General features: G+C 48.7%; 5 protein-coding genes across 6 annotated transcripts; 2 read left to right on the top strand and 3 right to left on the bottom strand.

The window, feature by feature from the left end:
* Nucleotides 1-435: 435 nt before the first annotated feature.
* On the top strand, nucleotides 436-5,250 carry LOC118507238 (ubiquitin-protein ligase E3C). Its single transcript, XM_036045489.1, has 9 exons — nucleotides 436-1,328; nucleotides 1,401-1,538; nucleotides 1,605-2,232; nucleotides 2,294-2,761; nucleotides 2,842-3,624; nucleotides 3,730-3,874; nucleotides 3,949-4,170; nucleotides 4,238-4,328; nucleotides 4,400-5,250. The coding sequence occupies exons 1-9, from the start codon at nucleotides 996-998 to the stop codon at nucleotides 4,952-4,954; spliced, it is 3,363 nt and encodes a 1,120-aa protein (XP_035901382.1). The 5' UTR covers nucleotides 436-995; the 3' UTR covers nucleotides 4,955-5,250.
* Nucleotides 5,240-5,818, bottom strand: LOC118507341 (DNA-directed RNA polymerases I, II, and III subunit RPABC4). Its single transcript, XM_036045730.1, has 3 exons — nucleotides 5,618-5,818; nucleotides 5,453-5,545; nucleotides 5,240-5,376 (listed from the first exon to the last, which is right to left on the bottom strand). Exons 1-3 carry the CDS (start codon nucleotides 5,676-5,678, stop codon nucleotides 5,354-5,356), a joined length of 177 nt encoding a protein of 58 aa, XP_035901623.1. The 5' UTR covers nucleotides 5,679-5,818; the 3' UTR covers nucleotides 5,240-5,353.
* A 516-nt stretch (nucleotides 5,819-6,334) lies between these two features.
* LOC118507268 (leucine-rich repeat-containing protein 47-like) lies at nucleotides 6,335-8,611 on the bottom strand. Its single transcript, XM_036045567.1, has 3 exons — nucleotides 7,951-8,611; nucleotides 7,748-7,883; nucleotides 6,335-7,679 (listed from the first exon to the last, which is right to left on the bottom strand). The coding sequence occupies exons 1-3, from the start codon at nucleotides 8,428-8,430 to the stop codon at nucleotides 6,628-6,630; spliced, it is 1,668 nt and encodes a 555-aa protein (XP_035901460.1). The 5' UTR covers nucleotides 8,431-8,611; the 3' UTR covers nucleotides 6,335-6,627.
* Nucleotides 8,612-8,838: 227 nt separating this feature from the next.
* Nucleotides 8,839-11,131, top strand: LOC118507256 (large subunit GTPase 1 homolog). Its single transcript, XM_036045545.1, has 3 exons — nucleotides 8,839-9,134; nucleotides 9,205-10,719; nucleotides 10,794-11,131. The coding sequence occupies exons 1-3, from the start codon at nucleotides 9,042-9,044 to the stop codon at nucleotides 11,037-11,039; spliced, it is 1,854 nt and encodes a 617-aa protein (XP_035901438.1). The 5' UTR covers nucleotides 8,839-9,041; the 3' UTR covers nucleotides 11,040-11,131.
* LOC118507331 (RNA polymerase II subunit A C-terminal domain phosphatase SSU72) lies at nucleotides 11,073-13,899 on the bottom strand. 2 transcript variants are annotated; one of them, XM_036045719.1, is made up of 5 exons: nucleotides 13,777-13,899; nucleotides 13,406-13,724; nucleotides 12,341-12,470; nucleotides 12,130-12,258; nucleotides 11,073-11,869 (listed from the first exon to the last, which is right to left on the bottom strand). In XM_036045719.1, the coding sequence occupies exons 2-5, from the start codon at nucleotides 13,636-13,638 to the stop codon at nucleotides 11,768-11,770; spliced, it is 594 nt and encodes a 197-aa protein (XP_035901612.1). In that variant the 5' UTR covers nucleotides 13,639-13,724; nucleotides 13,777-13,899; the 3' UTR covers nucleotides 11,073-11,767. The 2 variants fall into 2 exon arrangements, with proteins under 2 accessions (XP_035901612.1, XP_035901613.1); XM_036045720.1 differs by having other exon boundaries at nucleotides 13,406-13,707; nucleotides 13,777-13,861.
* Nucleotides 13,900-13,911: the final 12 nt, after the last annotated feature.

Here is a 13,911-nt window from a genome sequence, read left to right as displayed (position 1 = left end):
TTACTTGGCTTGTCCACGCTACGGGCCTGAGTATACTATTCTATACCGTTCTACTTACCTTTGACTGGTGTGTATCTATACACTTCACTAGTAGCGCAGTGGGATCGATTCGCATCAAGACCGTTCCTCTCGTACAACGGGACTGACTATCCAGCCGGAATCAGTGTAGTAGTAGTCCATGACTTGAGTGCAGACCAATAACGGAAAAGAGCCATTCGTCGATAATTTAAACGCTTGTACGATTATTTTAATATAGTTAATATTATTATTAATAATAATTTAGATACTTAGAAGTGTACAATTAAAATTGCTTGGGAACTTAATGAAAATAAACGCTTCTAGTAATATACTGTACAGCACCACCCTGTGTGTGGCTCTCCGTGTTTTGACAACACACGTTTGACAGCTAGCGAAAGAAAATGACGCACACACACTCATTCATGCTCGCTCGCTCTCTCGTCGTAAAACAATGAATAAAATCTGCACTGGTGTGATTCAATGAGCTTTTCCTGTCAAAAACAACAGGGAGCAGAAATACGGAAGACCAAAAACAAAATTTTCCACTATTTTGTGAGGAAAAAAAAATCCTTCTAACAACCTGTGGCCACGTCCGGAACACGCCATTCTTCCATCGTCTATCGTCATCGGCGGCAGCAGCAGCATAATCGGTTTCGTTCACCACAGTGACACGGTGCTATCCGTTTTGGAAATCTTTGTTGTGTGTAGTTTCATGCACGGGAGGTGGTGTTGTTAGTTTTAGCTCGGGGGACACTTTGTTTTTTTTTTTTCACAACCCCAGGGGGCAGCCTGTAGCAGCTGTACACATCCGGCCCGGTGCAATAGGAAACGAAGACAAAGGGGGAACTTTTGATACGGTTCCAAGTGGATTCTACGTCGGTAAAGATACGGCGTAGCTGTACCGTAAATACACCGAGCTGCTTCCAGTCAGCTGTAGCTGTGGTAGTAGTGACCCGCACCGATATTAGGCACCAATCATGTTCAGCTTCGACGGAGAATTTCGTCGCCGTCCGCAGCAAAACCTTGGCGGTGCTTCACTGAAAACGGACCGCCTGACAACGATCCGGAAGGCACAGCAGGAACGTCAAAAGCGCGAGGAAGCCCGTCGGCATCAGTGCGGTGCGATCGTCATACAGTCCGCCGTCCGCAGCTTCGTGCAGCGGCAACACACAAAGCAGCGCGAACGGGACAAGTTTGACGAGTACCGGAAGGTGAACGGTGCCATACGCAACGGGCAGGATCTGGAGTATTACAGCAAACGGATCATCTTTTTCTATCAGCACCGTACCGCCCAGGATGGGGAACGTTTGGTAAGGCAGCACTAGAACGGAGGACCGAGTATAGAAAAATTGAGTTTCATTTTGCTTCCTGTTTTGTTGTAGATCTTTCTCTGCCAGTTCATGATCAAAAACCCTGGCGAGGTGTTCAAGCTGCTCGATCGTGACCCGATCTGGACGTATCGCATCAAACGATTGCTTGGACTGTGTCTAGGGCAAATTTTACTTCCAGAATGTTCGCCGGTAATTATAGGCCGTCAATACTTCCGGTTGCACGCCCCGAAACTCACCATGTTACGTTCGTTTTAGACCATACCGATGCGCATGCTGGAGATTTATTCCTCGAACACATACATTACGAAGCATGTCCCACCGGCCGGAACAGATCACGCCCAGTACATCCAGCAGTACCTCGTCTCCATCTACAGCCATCTGATCGAGCACCGCTACTTCTGCGTTGTGCGGCAGCTGATCGAGGAGAAGCTGCCGGCCGTTGATATGGATACAACGACGCTGGCTACTCCGATTGCGGAAGCACTGTTCGATATGCTGCTGCGCCCGCTGCAGCTTATCGATCCGGAAGCACGCGATCTGCTAAGCCGCCAGATACTGCAATCCTTCACCTTCAATGTGCTCTCCCCGCATCATTTGTCCGACCAGGTGAAACACTACGTGTTGCCGGCATTGGGCGAACGGAAAGACTTCCCGTACTGGACGCTGGTGCACTGCATCGCGGATGAGTATCAGGGACAGTTGGACTATCGGAACGCGATACTGGTCGATCTGACGGACGATACGATGGGCTCGACGCATGGCACGGTGCGCCTGGGTGGAACGGCGAAAAAGGCACGCAAGGATCAGTCGCAGGACGAGCGGCTACTGTTAACCAGCTCATTGTTGTACGCGTTTCTAAAGCTCGACGAGCGGCACTTGAATGGTGAGCAGATTTAACCCCGGCAAGGGATCTAATGTGAAACTGATAACGATTCGCCTTTCAGAAACATCGAATTCTAAAGAGCACTTCAGTGCCTACCTCAAGGTGGTCGCCTCCATGGTGGACAACATTACCAAACTACCTCGGAAAGCGATCCGTTCGTCCATTAACCGGCCACTGGACGATTCGAGCGATTCCGACTCGGATGGGGAGGACGGGCCGACGCTGAGCCCGCGAGAAGCGGCCCTCCTGCACGCCATCATCGGAATGCTGAACGAGCGGCGTCGGGTTTCGTACATCGTACGCATGATCGATGTGGTGCTGGATGATCCGATGGCGGTACAGAACCTGTGTCAAATCTGTCACCAGCTTATGACCTACAACCGGATGGCGGTGTACGAGTACAAGCTGCTGTACATGCTAGCTTCGAAACCGCTCATCATCCGGGGACTATGGTACACGCTGACGGCGCACACGATGGGCCCACTGTTTAGCTCCCCAATAGTGCGTCTCTCGAAGGGAATTAACATTTGTAAGTAGAGTTGTTGCAATGGAAAACAATTCCTATAACCTTTCCTCCTAATTCCTTCTTCGTTCGCTTAATCGCTACAGCAAAGGAAGATTCCGACCGTATCATTCCGATACTGGCCTCCTTCTGCGCGCTGTTCGGCCGGCTCATCGCCTCCCTGCACGACGGTGAGTTCGTGCAGGAAAACGTGCTGCCCGGCACGGTCAGCAACATCATGCCGTTCAGCATACCGGAGCTGATTCCGCTCAGCACGACGCTGAAGGAAATATCGCTCGGGCTCGTCGAGCTTGCATTCCCCGAGACGCGGTCCAATCTGCACGAAACGTACCGTACGATGATATCCTCCCTCAGTGCGGCCGAAGCCCGTGGTTTCGGCACCCACCACAAACAGCGCCAGCAGCTTCACGAACAAAACCGCCAAATATGGCCCCATCTGCTGAAGGTGTGCGTGTCGCTGCTGCGCCAAATACACACACGCGATCTGCGACGTTGCTTCTGCCCCGAGGGACACTGGACGGCACAGCATCTTAACCTGCCGCTGGACAAACCGGCCGATTTACATCTATCCCGTGGTTCGCGCCGTGGTCCGCGGCCCTTCCAACCGATACGCGACTTTACGCGGGAAGACATTGAGGATGGTCCGCCGCTTTCCACCAAGCAGATCCGCTCGATAACGATCCTGCGGGAGATTCCGTTCGTGGTGCCGTTCAACACGCGGGTCGGTGTGTTTCAGGGGCTCGTGTCGGCGGACAAGCTGCGGACGCAGGGCGATTTGCAGGGTTTCTTGCAGGGGCCGTCAATTAACATTACGGTGCGGCGGTCCCATCTGTACGGCGATGCGTTCGATAAGCTAAGTCCAGTCAATGGTAAGTGTATCGAATCTGGTTTGCCTCTTTTGGGAAACCGCTCACCCGCTTAACCGTTTGGTAGAGCGTTCTGATACTATCCCTAATTGCTCTTACCCATTGCAGAGCCCGATCTAAGGCCCAAGTTTCGTATCGAAATGGTCAACTCGGTCGGGTTGCGTGAGGCCGGCATCGATGGTGGTGGCGTGTTTCGCGAATTTCTGTCCGAGCTAATCAAACTGGCGTTCGATCCTCATCGCGGATTTTTCATGTAAGTATCGATACTGGCAATCCGTTTTCCGTTCCCTACCACCAACTACAACTCTTTGCCGTCGAATGCTTCAGGATAACAAAGGACAACATGCTTTACCCGAATCCATGCGTGGGTAAGATTGTGGAAGACTTCCAGCGTCACTACTACTTCATCGGGCGCATCCTCGGGAAGGCGCTGTACGAAAACCTGCTGGTGGAGCTACCGTTGGCCGAATTTTTCCTCTCGAAACTGGCCGGCAAACATTCGGACGTGGACGTTCACCAGCTAGCCTCGCTGGATCCCGTGTTGTACAGGTGCGGTTGGGAACGTTAGGAGACTTTTAAAAGTTTTTACTAATCTTTCGACCCCTCCTTTTGACAGAAATTTAATGTCTCTGAAGGCTTACGAAGGGGACGTGGCTGATTTAGGATTAGATTTTACTATCGTCTGTGATGCGTTAGGAGAAACAAAGGTAAACGACGTTTGTTTTTTTTTAACAATGATGAATCACAAATCTAACCCTTTCCCCGCCCATCGCCACAGGTAGAGGAACTAAAGCCGAACGGTGCCAACATCATCGTGAACTCATCGAACCGAATCGAGTACATCCAGCTGATGGCAGACTTCAAGCTGAACCAGCAGATCCGGGCCCAGTGTGCCGCCTTCCGGCAAGGGTTGGCCAACGTGCTCCCGATCGAGTGGCTGTACATGTTCAGCAACAAGGAGCTGCAGGTGCTAATATCGGGCGCGGAGATACCGGTCGATGTGCACGACCTGCGGCAACACACCCGGTACGGTGGTGACTTTTCGATCGAACATCACACGATCCAACTGTTCTGGAAGGTGGTGGAACAGTTCGATGACATCCAGCGGCGGCTGCTGCTAAAGTTCGTAACGAGCTGCTCGAGACCGCCGCTGCTCGGCTTCAAGGATCTCGACCCACCGTTCTACATACAGAACGCGGGGGACACGGACCGGCTGCCGTCGGCCAGTACGTGCATGAATCTGTTAAAGCTACCGGCGTTCGAGGAGGAGGATATACTGCGGGAAAAGCTGCTGTACGCAATTCAGAGCGGTGCTGGGTTTGAGCTGAGTTAAGATACTGGCCAGGGCCCTCTTTTTTTAGTGGGGAGAAGGAGGAGGATGATGATGATGGTGAATCGACGGGCAACGTTCTTATGATGAGAGTGGTGTGGAGGCTTACAATTGTGCAAACAGTAGCAAAACCCTGTTCCCTGCGAATTCCCCCCCTTTCATTTCGGAGTGAAACTAGTATAAAGCAGAAACGGTCGGTGGGATACCCAGTTATGTGTGAGAGAGAGTACACGGGAAAATCAAATACAAAATACGATCGGGAGTGAGTGAGAATAAAGGAGAGAAATGTATACACAGCAGTTATTGGTTTATTAGGGTTGTATATGTTTCCGAACTATTAATAGTAGTAGAATAGTTTGTGTTGGGGGTTTGTTTTTTACAATACGCTCCTCGCTGTCCCCTCTATCTGGCATCGAAGACGATAACTGATGGGAATGAACAAACAAAAAAAGGCTTAATAAGTCTTCCCCCTTTCCATACCAATCGAACCATTCCACTTACGTCGCTTTGTACGCTTCTTGTACATGATACGATATCCACACTCCCGGCAACGGATCGGATCTCTGGGGCGCATTTCATTCTCGTGGTGACATTCTGGAATAGAAAACGACACCCCGTGTTACCGCAAACAGCATCATGGTGGTTTCAACACCGGCTGCGACTTACCGCCACACACGTAAATCATTGCAGTTTTCAGCACGGTATCCTTGGAGCTTGGTTCGGACATGATCGCTGCAACGTTAAATAGGGAATTTGCGTCTTAAAATCGTACTAAATACACGCGGAAACACTTCCTGTTGCGGGACCGTGTACACAGCGATGCGGTCTCGCGCGTGCAGCACCAAAACAAAGCCACAAACAAAGTGAGCTGTCAGTGGGGTGTGCTGTCATTTCGATCGATTTATGTCGACTATGTCGACCGTTTGCTGAATTCAAAAAGTCGCCTAAGGAGCTACGGAGGGAGGATTTGGTTTGGTATGGAAAATATTGATGAATTACAAGAGAAAGGGTAGAAATCCCAAGATAGAGACCGAGGGCAGCTTTTTAATAACTGATTATAAAGCTGGTAACACAGCAAATAAATATGATGGAACATCATCGTTTGCCAAGCTGGTTTCCTGGTTTTTCTGGCGGACGCATCAAGGCCACAGACCATTAGAAAGGCCTAAAAAAAATTAACGAGGACGTAAATCCTAAATCATCATCTTCAAGATCAAGATCCTGAGCATCTCCTCTCTGCTACGAGGATTTCGACAGCTTTGGACAATGTCCATGGAACATAGTCCTTGTTAACAGGATTTTTGAACTCAGACTACAATTGACCGATTCGTAAACAGCTTGCACGAATCTGAATGCTCACGGACACAGTCCAGAAGTTCACGGTTATTGTGTCGTCTTTTGAATTCATTAGTTTCGTTTTATTTCAAAGTTATCCTTACTTCACCCCATCGGTACATTTGTCCAACTTTTGCTTCAAAAGTTTAAGGAATTATTTCACGAATTTAGAAAGTTAGTTTTCAAACGAAGGAACACTTATCGCTTTCACCTGTTCGAGTTCATAAAGTACACCTACTTTCGCCGATCTAGTCGCACAACAGTTCATGGTAGCCGCATATCGTATAAATAAAGCAAACTAAACATTCTAAAGGAAGGCGGCACGCTGGCCACCACCATTCCTAGACCATTTCTACGAAAATCCCTGCCGCTGCGTTCCCCTGCAAATCACCCTTACCGGGAAACACCGAATGAAGCTGGCCCTCGGCATCATACAGCTGGACCTGTTCGACCGTTAGCGTAGCGGACCGATTATAGCAAACCTTTGCTGGCTCTTTGGCAGCTGGTTTCGATTTTTTCTTCTTCTCTCCCGGTTTGTACACATGGACATTGGCCGGCGAGGACGGCACGGTATCACCGACAACAACCTCCACCTCCATCAGCAGCATGCGCTCCAGCAGTGCGTTCATCACCCGTACGCAAGGTCCATGCCCGACGCTGCTCGTCACCTCCACCAGCAGGTCCGTGCTGGTGGACGATACTTTCGTCTCATCACAGTTGGTCAGCGGTGGCAAACTGATGACCTTTTCCTCGTCGCTCAGATACGCAAACAGTTCCTTGCCCGTCAGCAGCGTTATGTACTTGTGCACACCGGAGTACGTGTTGCGCTTCTTTTCCTTCCGCAGCTGGTCCGCCTGGTGGCACAGATCGGCGTAATACTTCTCGGCCGTCACTTTACCCTGTGCCGCCGCGCCCAGTGCTGTGATTTGAATCTCGCCCGGTGGCGCCGCATGGTACCGAAGGGAGCCTTTCACCTTGGCCAGATCGTGTGTTGCAATCGTGGCCAGCTCCCGACGGCCACATTCGTTGTCGTGTAGTGCGTTTTGGAGCTGGAGGAACTTTTTCATATCGGTCACGGGGAAGTTGCGGACGATGCAGAGCAGAATGTGCGGACGGTTCGAACGGGCTTCCCGTGTGAACGTTACCTTCGGTGTGTTTTCTGTCGCTTTGTGGATCATTATTTTCAGCTGGATGTTTTCCTCCGGGACGGTGGGTGATGGTTCCTGTGTCCCAGTGGAGTGCTGCCCGTTGGGCGGGGTGGTCTCTTTGGCTGGCGTTTTCGGTGGAACAAAACCATTCTTCTCGACATAATCGAGCACCTGTTTGCTGCGGCACTGGTCGACCAGCTTTAGCAGACGCTTATCCTTCAGCGGGTTGCCTTTGAGGTTAATCTCTGGAGAAAAAAAGGTTGCAATAACATAGTTTTAAAACTGTTACAGCCGATGAAATGTTCCGACTTACCCTTCAGCTTTACACATTTGGTTATATACTTTGGGACATGTTCGATTTTATTCTCCCCCACGTTCAGCACACGCAAGATCTGTTGCTGTGTAAGTTCTTCCGGCAGAACGACGATGCCGTTCTTCTCCAAATTAACCTACAAACGATACAAGAACACTTTATAATAATTTCCTAGGAAAAATATGATTCTGTGCATCCATTACCTCCGTTAGATGGTGCGTCTCGCCGAGATAAAACTGTGGCACTTCCGTCAGCTCATTGCCGGACAGATTGCAAACACTCAGCTTATCGAACGCCCTCAAATCGATCGCTTTCAGCTGATTGAACGACAGGTTCAGTGTCGTCAGCGAGTGGAGCTTTGCAAACTCGGCCGGCAAGCTCGTCAACCTGTTGCCGGACAGATCCAGCACCTTCAACTCGCCCAGCTGTCCGATCGTTGCCGGAACCTGTGCAATCCTGTTCCGATACAGTAGCAGCGACTGCAGATGATTCAGGTTGTCGATGCGTGGTGAAATCTTTTCCAACGCCGTATCACTCACATCCAGCAGGTTCAGTGCGGACAGCTGGTAGATGGCGTCATCCAGACTGCCGCTGTTTTCCGCAATTCGCTTCGAAACGCTGGCGCCGGCAAGCTTAAGCTCGCGACGATTTTCGCTCTTCACTGCGTACACCTCGGGCCACATGGTGGTACGGTTCGTTGTGCGCTGTATTAATGGGACGGATTTTCAAAACGCTTTTTGTACTACGGGGTTGTTTTTTTTTTGTTTCGCCGGAATATGCGATGCAGGGAAAAAACGTGAATGTGCTTGTTGGTATATTTGCGCCTGGCTGCCGTTGCTAAATGACAGCTGTTTGGAGAAGTGCTGCCAGACGTGCTGAAAATAACGATCCCGAATTTTAATATTTATTTTATCGCGAGCTGCCAATGTTCCGAAAAAAAAAAAACAAAAAAAAACAAAAATAAAGCAATAATTTGCTTTCGTGTAATTGTATTTTCTCGGGAATGATTCAAGTTATTTATATTTATTTTCAATTTTTATCGCACTCCATTTAAATAGGCCTTGTTTGGCAACATTGTTCCCAGCTGTCATTCGTTTGTTTTCCTTCTGGCCCATGTGCTGAACGTGTTCAGATCGTCGGCCACGGCACGGACTATTTGCAAGTGAAAATAGTGTTAAAACCCTTATAATATTGTAATTCTTACCGTGATAAGCAGTGTAAAATCTACAATCTACGTGCATGAAGTTGTTTCAGTAGAGATACGTGTGATATTTAAAAGTTCCAACAGAGTAAAATGGGCAAGAAGAAGGCGAATCAACTGGGCCGATCACTGATCAAAGATCGGTTCGGTCATGGAAATCGCAAAACAGTGGCCGATGGTAGCATGGTAAGGTTCTTCCTATTTTTTCCCCATTTGCAGAAGTTTCTCACAACCTCCTTCAACATCTCATTTCCAGCTACACACGACCGAAGTACAGGACGGGTACGATTGGGGCCGCCTAAACCTACAATCCGTCACGGAGGAGTCCTCGTTCCAGGAGTTTCTCCGCACGGCCGAGCTAGCGGGCACCGAGTTTCAGGCCGAAAAGCTTAACATCACGTACGTCAATCCCAAGTCAAAGGTGGGCCTGCTGACCACCAACGAACGGGTGGAAATCATCAAGAAGCAGGTCGACATGAAGGATCTGCTCAAAATTCCCCGTCGACCAAAGTGGACCAAGGAAACGACGGCAGAAGAGCTACTGCTAGCGGAAAATGCTTCCTTTCTCGAGTGGCGCCGTGGCCTGGTAGCGCTGCAGGAGCAGCAAGATATGCTGATGACGCCGTACGAGAAAAATCTCGACTTCTGGCGCCAGCTGTGGCGCGTGGTCGAGCGTAGCGATATCGTGGTGCAGATTGTGGACGCACGCAATCCGCTTCTTTTCCGCACGGAAGATCTGGAGCGTTACGTGAAGGAGGTGGACCCGAACAAGATGAACCTGATACTGATCAACAAGTCCGACTTTCTGACGGCGGAGCAGCGTGTGCATTGGGCGAAATATTTTGACGGCCAGGGTGTACGGGTGGCATTCTATTCGGCCGTACTCGCAGCGGAGGAAGCTAAAAAGGAGCTGGAAAAAGAGGAGGCTGCGGCGGATGAGCGTGAGGACGAGGAAGAACGCGAGGTAAAGGAGCGTTTGGGAGAGCTAAAACTGTCCGTAGATAAAGCGGAAAAGACGCTGGAAAAAATTGAAGAGAAGATTGAAGATTTAACCCGCGAAGAGCAGGAAAGACACGCACCGGAAGGAGACATAAAGAACAGCCCGAAGTTGCTGACAAATGCGGAGCTGATTTCGTTCTTCAAAACGCTGCACCGTGCGGAACGCGTTACGAAGGGCATCGTGACGGTAGGGCTCGTGGGTTACCCGAATGTCGGCAAGAGCAGTACGATCAATGCCGTGTTTCTGGAGAAAAAGGTATCGGTTTCGGCAACGCCGGGCAAAACGAAACACTTCCAAACGCTGTACGTCGACAGCGAGCTAATGTTCTGCGACTGTCCCGGGCTGGTGATGCCGAGCTTCTGCATCACGAAAGCCGACATGATACTGAACGGCATCCTGCCGATCGATCAAATGCGCGATCACGTGCCGCCGGTCAACCTGCTCTGTACGCTCATTCCACGCCACATACTCGAGGACACGTACGGTATTATGATTGCGAAACCGCTCGAAGGTGAAGATCCCAACCGACCGCCCCATTCCGAGGATCTGCTGCTGGCGTTCGCTTACAATCGTGGTTTTATGACCGCTAACGGGCAGCCCGATCAATCGCGTGGTTCACGGTACGTGCTGAAGGACTACGTGAACGGGAAGCTGCTCTACTGCTACGCACCGCCCGGTATCCCACAGGAAGAGTTCCATCGGTTTCCCGCCCGGAAGCGGGAAGAGGCTGACATCAAATTGCTGCCGCCCAGACAGCAGCGTGCGATGAAGGTACGTTTGCATTTCAATTCACAGCAATTTCAAAGCGCTTAACTATAACCACATTTCGTTCCACTTCTCACTAGATGAACTTGAAAAAATCCAGCACCGACGTCGACGATCAGTTCTTCAAGGAGCGAGCGATGCACGGTTTCGTGCAAGGGCGCAGCGATTTCCCGAACGTGCGGCCCATGGGTCCACCACAGCAGGGTACGGCGGAAACGCTTACCACCACGGATGGTGTTATTTTGGCCGGCCGTCCATGGAAGCATCAGAAGCGTGAAAAGCGTGAAAAGCTCCGCCGGAAGTACGTTCATTTGGATCAACATTAGAGCGTTAACAAAAGGGAAAAAATAAAGCATTCGTTTTACTACATTTTTCCGTCGTATTGTATGTAAGGTGAAATAAAAACAAAACACCATAATCGCGCTGCTCCGTCCTGATAGTCTTCCTGATGATCTGCAGGGCGTTTTTTGCGCATGTAACCTAAATATTTTTTTACAGATTAATAAAGCGGATAGAATTTTGCTCAAATTCTACGTTCAGTACTAAAAGCGCCACTCATTCCAGGACGGGTTTAAGGCAGTTAACTGATAGAAGAAGAAAAAAACGATAATCTGGCCACTGTGGAAGAAACGCCTCAAGATCTTTAGCTTTTTCGCGCAAGGATAAGCTTAGAACATTTTATCGATAACTTTCTCCTTAAAATTCTTTAAGTTAGCCTATTCTTTGTTCTTGTAATGCATGGGCTATTCAAAAAATGGGTTTTCTGTACACCAGGAGGAATAATTTCTCCAATCGAATAGTACACAAAAGTAGGAAAAAAGAATTTACAATAAAACAGGATGATTATTCGTTCTGGGAGCAAACATAAAACGCATTGAATATTATGAATATCCGTACGGCGATACACAAGCCGTAATTGTGGCATTCTGCACAATTGGGGGGGGGCTGTGTCTGTGAGGCGCTCAAAGACAAAGATCCTTGACGTAAAACGATACTTTGGGAGGCCGGATAACGTCCGTTTGGTTTGTTTGAGGTTGTCGGGTTTCATTGCTTTTCAGTAGAATTGCACGCAGTGCAGCACACTTCGCTGGCATTTGTTCTCGAAATCGTGCAACAGCTCGTCGATGTCGTTGTCTAGGTCTTCGCTTTGAGCCATCTGGAAGTGGAGAAGGAGAAATGGAAGGAGATTGTATCGGAAGCGCAATGGTAGATTTAAAAAAGCATTGAGTGCAAGCAGTTGAACCGGGGTTGCATTTCTCCATCGGCCAGTATCGTTCAACGAGCGAAACAACGAACAAGCAACAGATAAAACGTGTACAGGCTTTCCGTTCTCTAACTGTAGTGTGCTTTATTTGTGTATGCAAACCTCTTACACCAAAGCCGGTGACTTTGGGCCCCCGGGCCGCTTCTACTTACCATCGTTATCAAATCACAGATGAGAAATGCACCGACCGTCGCCTCCTCGTGGTTGTCCTGTATGTCGATGTTGATCACGTGCACAGGTAGATTGTAGCTAGGCGTTTTCGATTCCATAAATTCTATCACCTGCGAAATACGGATGAAGGCAGGAAGAAAGGGTTAATTTTTTTTTCTTTCGTTTCCTTAACTTCTTGTCCTCGCATCAGACCTGGTCGTACACTCGCTCCTCGCACGTTACCAACACGTCGAATCGTTCCGTGCAGAGCTGAAACTTTTCCGGGCACGATTTTATCCGCCTGTTGCGGTCCAGCATGTGTAGCAGACCGTTCTGTGTGTAGCTGTGGTTAATTGTTGGGTTGGTTAAGTTAAGGAAAAGTGTTTTTTTTCAGATTCAGATTTATCTCCCACAAATAGCGGGGTTTTGTTTTAAATAACACAGTTGATGAGGTTAAGTTTAAATGTAAAATGATTATAGAGGGATTCGGAGGATGTAGCTGACCGCTGACAGATACAATCCGTTCAGGACATTAAGCTCAAATTTGTTTCCGTCGCAATAATCAATACAAAAAAATATAAATGTAAAGGTATTTTCAGTAAACAATGTTTTTTTATCACGAGACTCGACATTGAAATCGGTCAGAAAATTTGAAGCACAACCATCAAGCGGTATAGTTGGGGTACTCTTTCGATCAAGCCATTTATCCTGCCTTGATGCGCTGGAAGTTTGTTTTAGGTATGTAGGATGAAAAGCCCAGCACAGAGAAAAGTGCCAAGAAGGCTGAGGTCCTGTTGGTGGATGGTGTCTCAAGACAAATTCAAATTCGAAAGACAAAGCGCCTTTCATAGGGCCATCCGACGAGGACATCGACGAGACGATACCCACTATTTGAATAATGATATTTGAAACGCAATGAATGATCCAATATTTCATATACTTCTTCTTGGCTTAACGACTCATCTCTTCCAACTTATCGGGTAGTTGCTGCTGGGAAAGATCCGAATAAGATGCGACCGTTGTTGAATTTTTCGTATTCCTTCAACAACTGAATCCAGGCGATAGAGAACACAGAGACATTCTTGACTGCTCCGTACGAGTACAAAATGTTGTAATAACCAGGTTGAAGGTTGATGGTTGAAGCACCTGCATGCTAATGCCTCGAAAGTATAACGGAAAACCCTGTAGCTTTCCAACCGTCAAAATTCAGCTCGCAACATGGGTTCTCCAGTAGCAGGTGTTCGATTCACCTCAGGTTCAACAAATGAAAAAGGATACTATTGCTTATCTTTCGTGGCCAAATCATTGTAGATGTCGTCGTACGTGGTGCCAAACTCGTAAACGTTCGGCCTATCCGCCGCCGTACCGGGAAGCTTCACCTTATCGCCCGTACCGAACGATCGTACCTTAAACCGCTTCTTGGCCAAAAACCCGTGCGCCTCCATCGAACGGTTCATGTTGGACGAGCAGATTACCGCTATCGACAGTGGGCTAACGTACGTTTGGCTCATGTTGTTCCTGCGCTACGTTCTTTTGTTTACCGTACTGCAACGTTCCAGTGCTGGGTGTTATTTTCTATCCTAGAATGAAAATAAAGCTGTAGATACGTTATTGACTGGATTTATTGCACGTTTTCTGACGGTACGAACATAAAAACAAGCTAAACTTATTGCTTTTGCAAACGATCGCGCAAGCCTATCCGGTGTGGTGTGGTAAAAAATTGCAACAACAATACAAACTGACAGCTGCTGTCATGCGGGAAACGTCAAACGAAACCAAAGTCA

Source organism: Anopheles stephensi, chromosome 2 (genome assembly GCF_013141755.1).
Source record: "Anopheles stephensi strain Indian chromosome 2, UCI_ANSTEP_V1.0, whole genome shotgun sequence".
In the NCBI taxonomy this organism is placed as follows: domain Eukaryota; kingdom Metazoa; phylum Arthropoda; class Insecta; order Diptera; family Culicidae; genus Anopheles; species Anopheles stephensi.
The sequence above is the reverse complement of the archived record's forward strand: the minus strand, read 5'-3'. Positions and strand labels throughout refer to the sequence as shown.

What these genes read in the sequence shown, in the direction of transcription:
- LOC118507238 (XM_036045489.1), top strand. Translation starts at nt 996, where the DNA reads ATGTTCAGCTTCGACGGAGAATTTCGTCGCCGTCCGCAGCAAAACCTT. An exon ending in CGACGAGCGGCACTTGAATG is followed by an intron (nt 2,233 to 2,293) that starts GTGAGCAGATTT and finishes TTCGCCTTTCAG; the next exon opens with AAACATCGAATTCTAAAGAG. An exon ending in TAAGCTAAGTCCAGTCAATG is followed by an intron (nt 3,625 to 3,729) that starts GTAAGTGTATCG and finishes TACCCATTGCAG; the next exon opens with AGCCCGATCTAAGGCCCAAG.
- LOC118507256 (XM_036045545.1), top strand. Translation starts at nt 9,042, where the DNA reads ATGGGCAAGAAGAAGGCGAATCAACTGGGCCGATCACTGATCAAAGAT. An exon ending in CAGTGGCCGATGGTAGCATG is followed by an intron (nt 9,135 to 9,204) that starts GTAAGGTTCTTC and finishes TCTCATTTCCAG; the next exon opens with CTACACACGACCGAAGTACA. An exon ending in GACAGCAGCGTGCGATGAAG is followed by an intron (nt 10,720 to 10,793) that starts GTACGTTTGCAT and finishes ACTTCTCACTAG; the next exon opens with ATGAACTTGAAAAAATCCAG.
- LOC118507331 (XM_036045719.1), bottom strand. Translation starts at nt 13,638, where the DNA reads ATGAGCCAAACGTACGTTAGCCCACTGTCGATAGCGGTAATCTGCTCG. An exon ending in GCCACGAAAGATAAGCAATA is followed by an intron (nt 12,471 to 13,405) that starts GTATCCTTTTTC and finishes AATTAACCACAG; the next exon opens with CTACACACAGAACGGTCTGC. An exon ending in TCTGTGATTTGATAACGATG is followed by an intron (nt 11,870 to 12,129) that starts GTAAGTAGAAGC and finishes CTCCACTTCCAG; the next exon opens with ATGGCTCAAAGCGAAGACCT.
- LOC118507268 (XM_036045567.1), bottom strand. Translation starts at nt 8,430, where the DNA reads ATGTGGCCCGAGGTGTACGCAGTGAAGAGCGAAAATCGTCGCGAGCTT. An exon ending in AGACGCACCATCTAACGGAG is followed by an intron (nt 7,884 to 7,950) that starts GTAATGGATGCA and finishes TATCGTTTGTAG; the next exon opens with GTTAATTTGGAGAAGAACGG. An exon ending in CAAATGTGTAAAGCTGAAGG is followed by an intron (nt 7,680 to 7,747) that starts GTAAGTCGGAAC and finishes TTTTTTCTCCAG; the next exon opens with AGATTAACCTCAAAGGCAAC.
- LOC118507341 (XM_036045730.1), bottom strand. Translation starts at nt 5,678, where the DNA reads ATGTCCGAACCAAGCTCCAAGGATACCGTGCTGAAAACTGCAATGATT. An exon ending in AATGATTTACGTGTGTGGCG is followed by an intron (nt 5,546 to 5,617) that starts GTAAGTCGCAGC and finishes TTTCTATTCCAG; the next exon opens with AATGTCACCACGAGAATGAA. An exon ending in CAAGAAGCGTACAAAGCGAC is followed by an intron (nt 5,377 to 5,452) that starts GTAAGTGGAATG and finishes CATTCCCATCAG; the next exon opens with TTATCGTCTTCGATGCCAGA.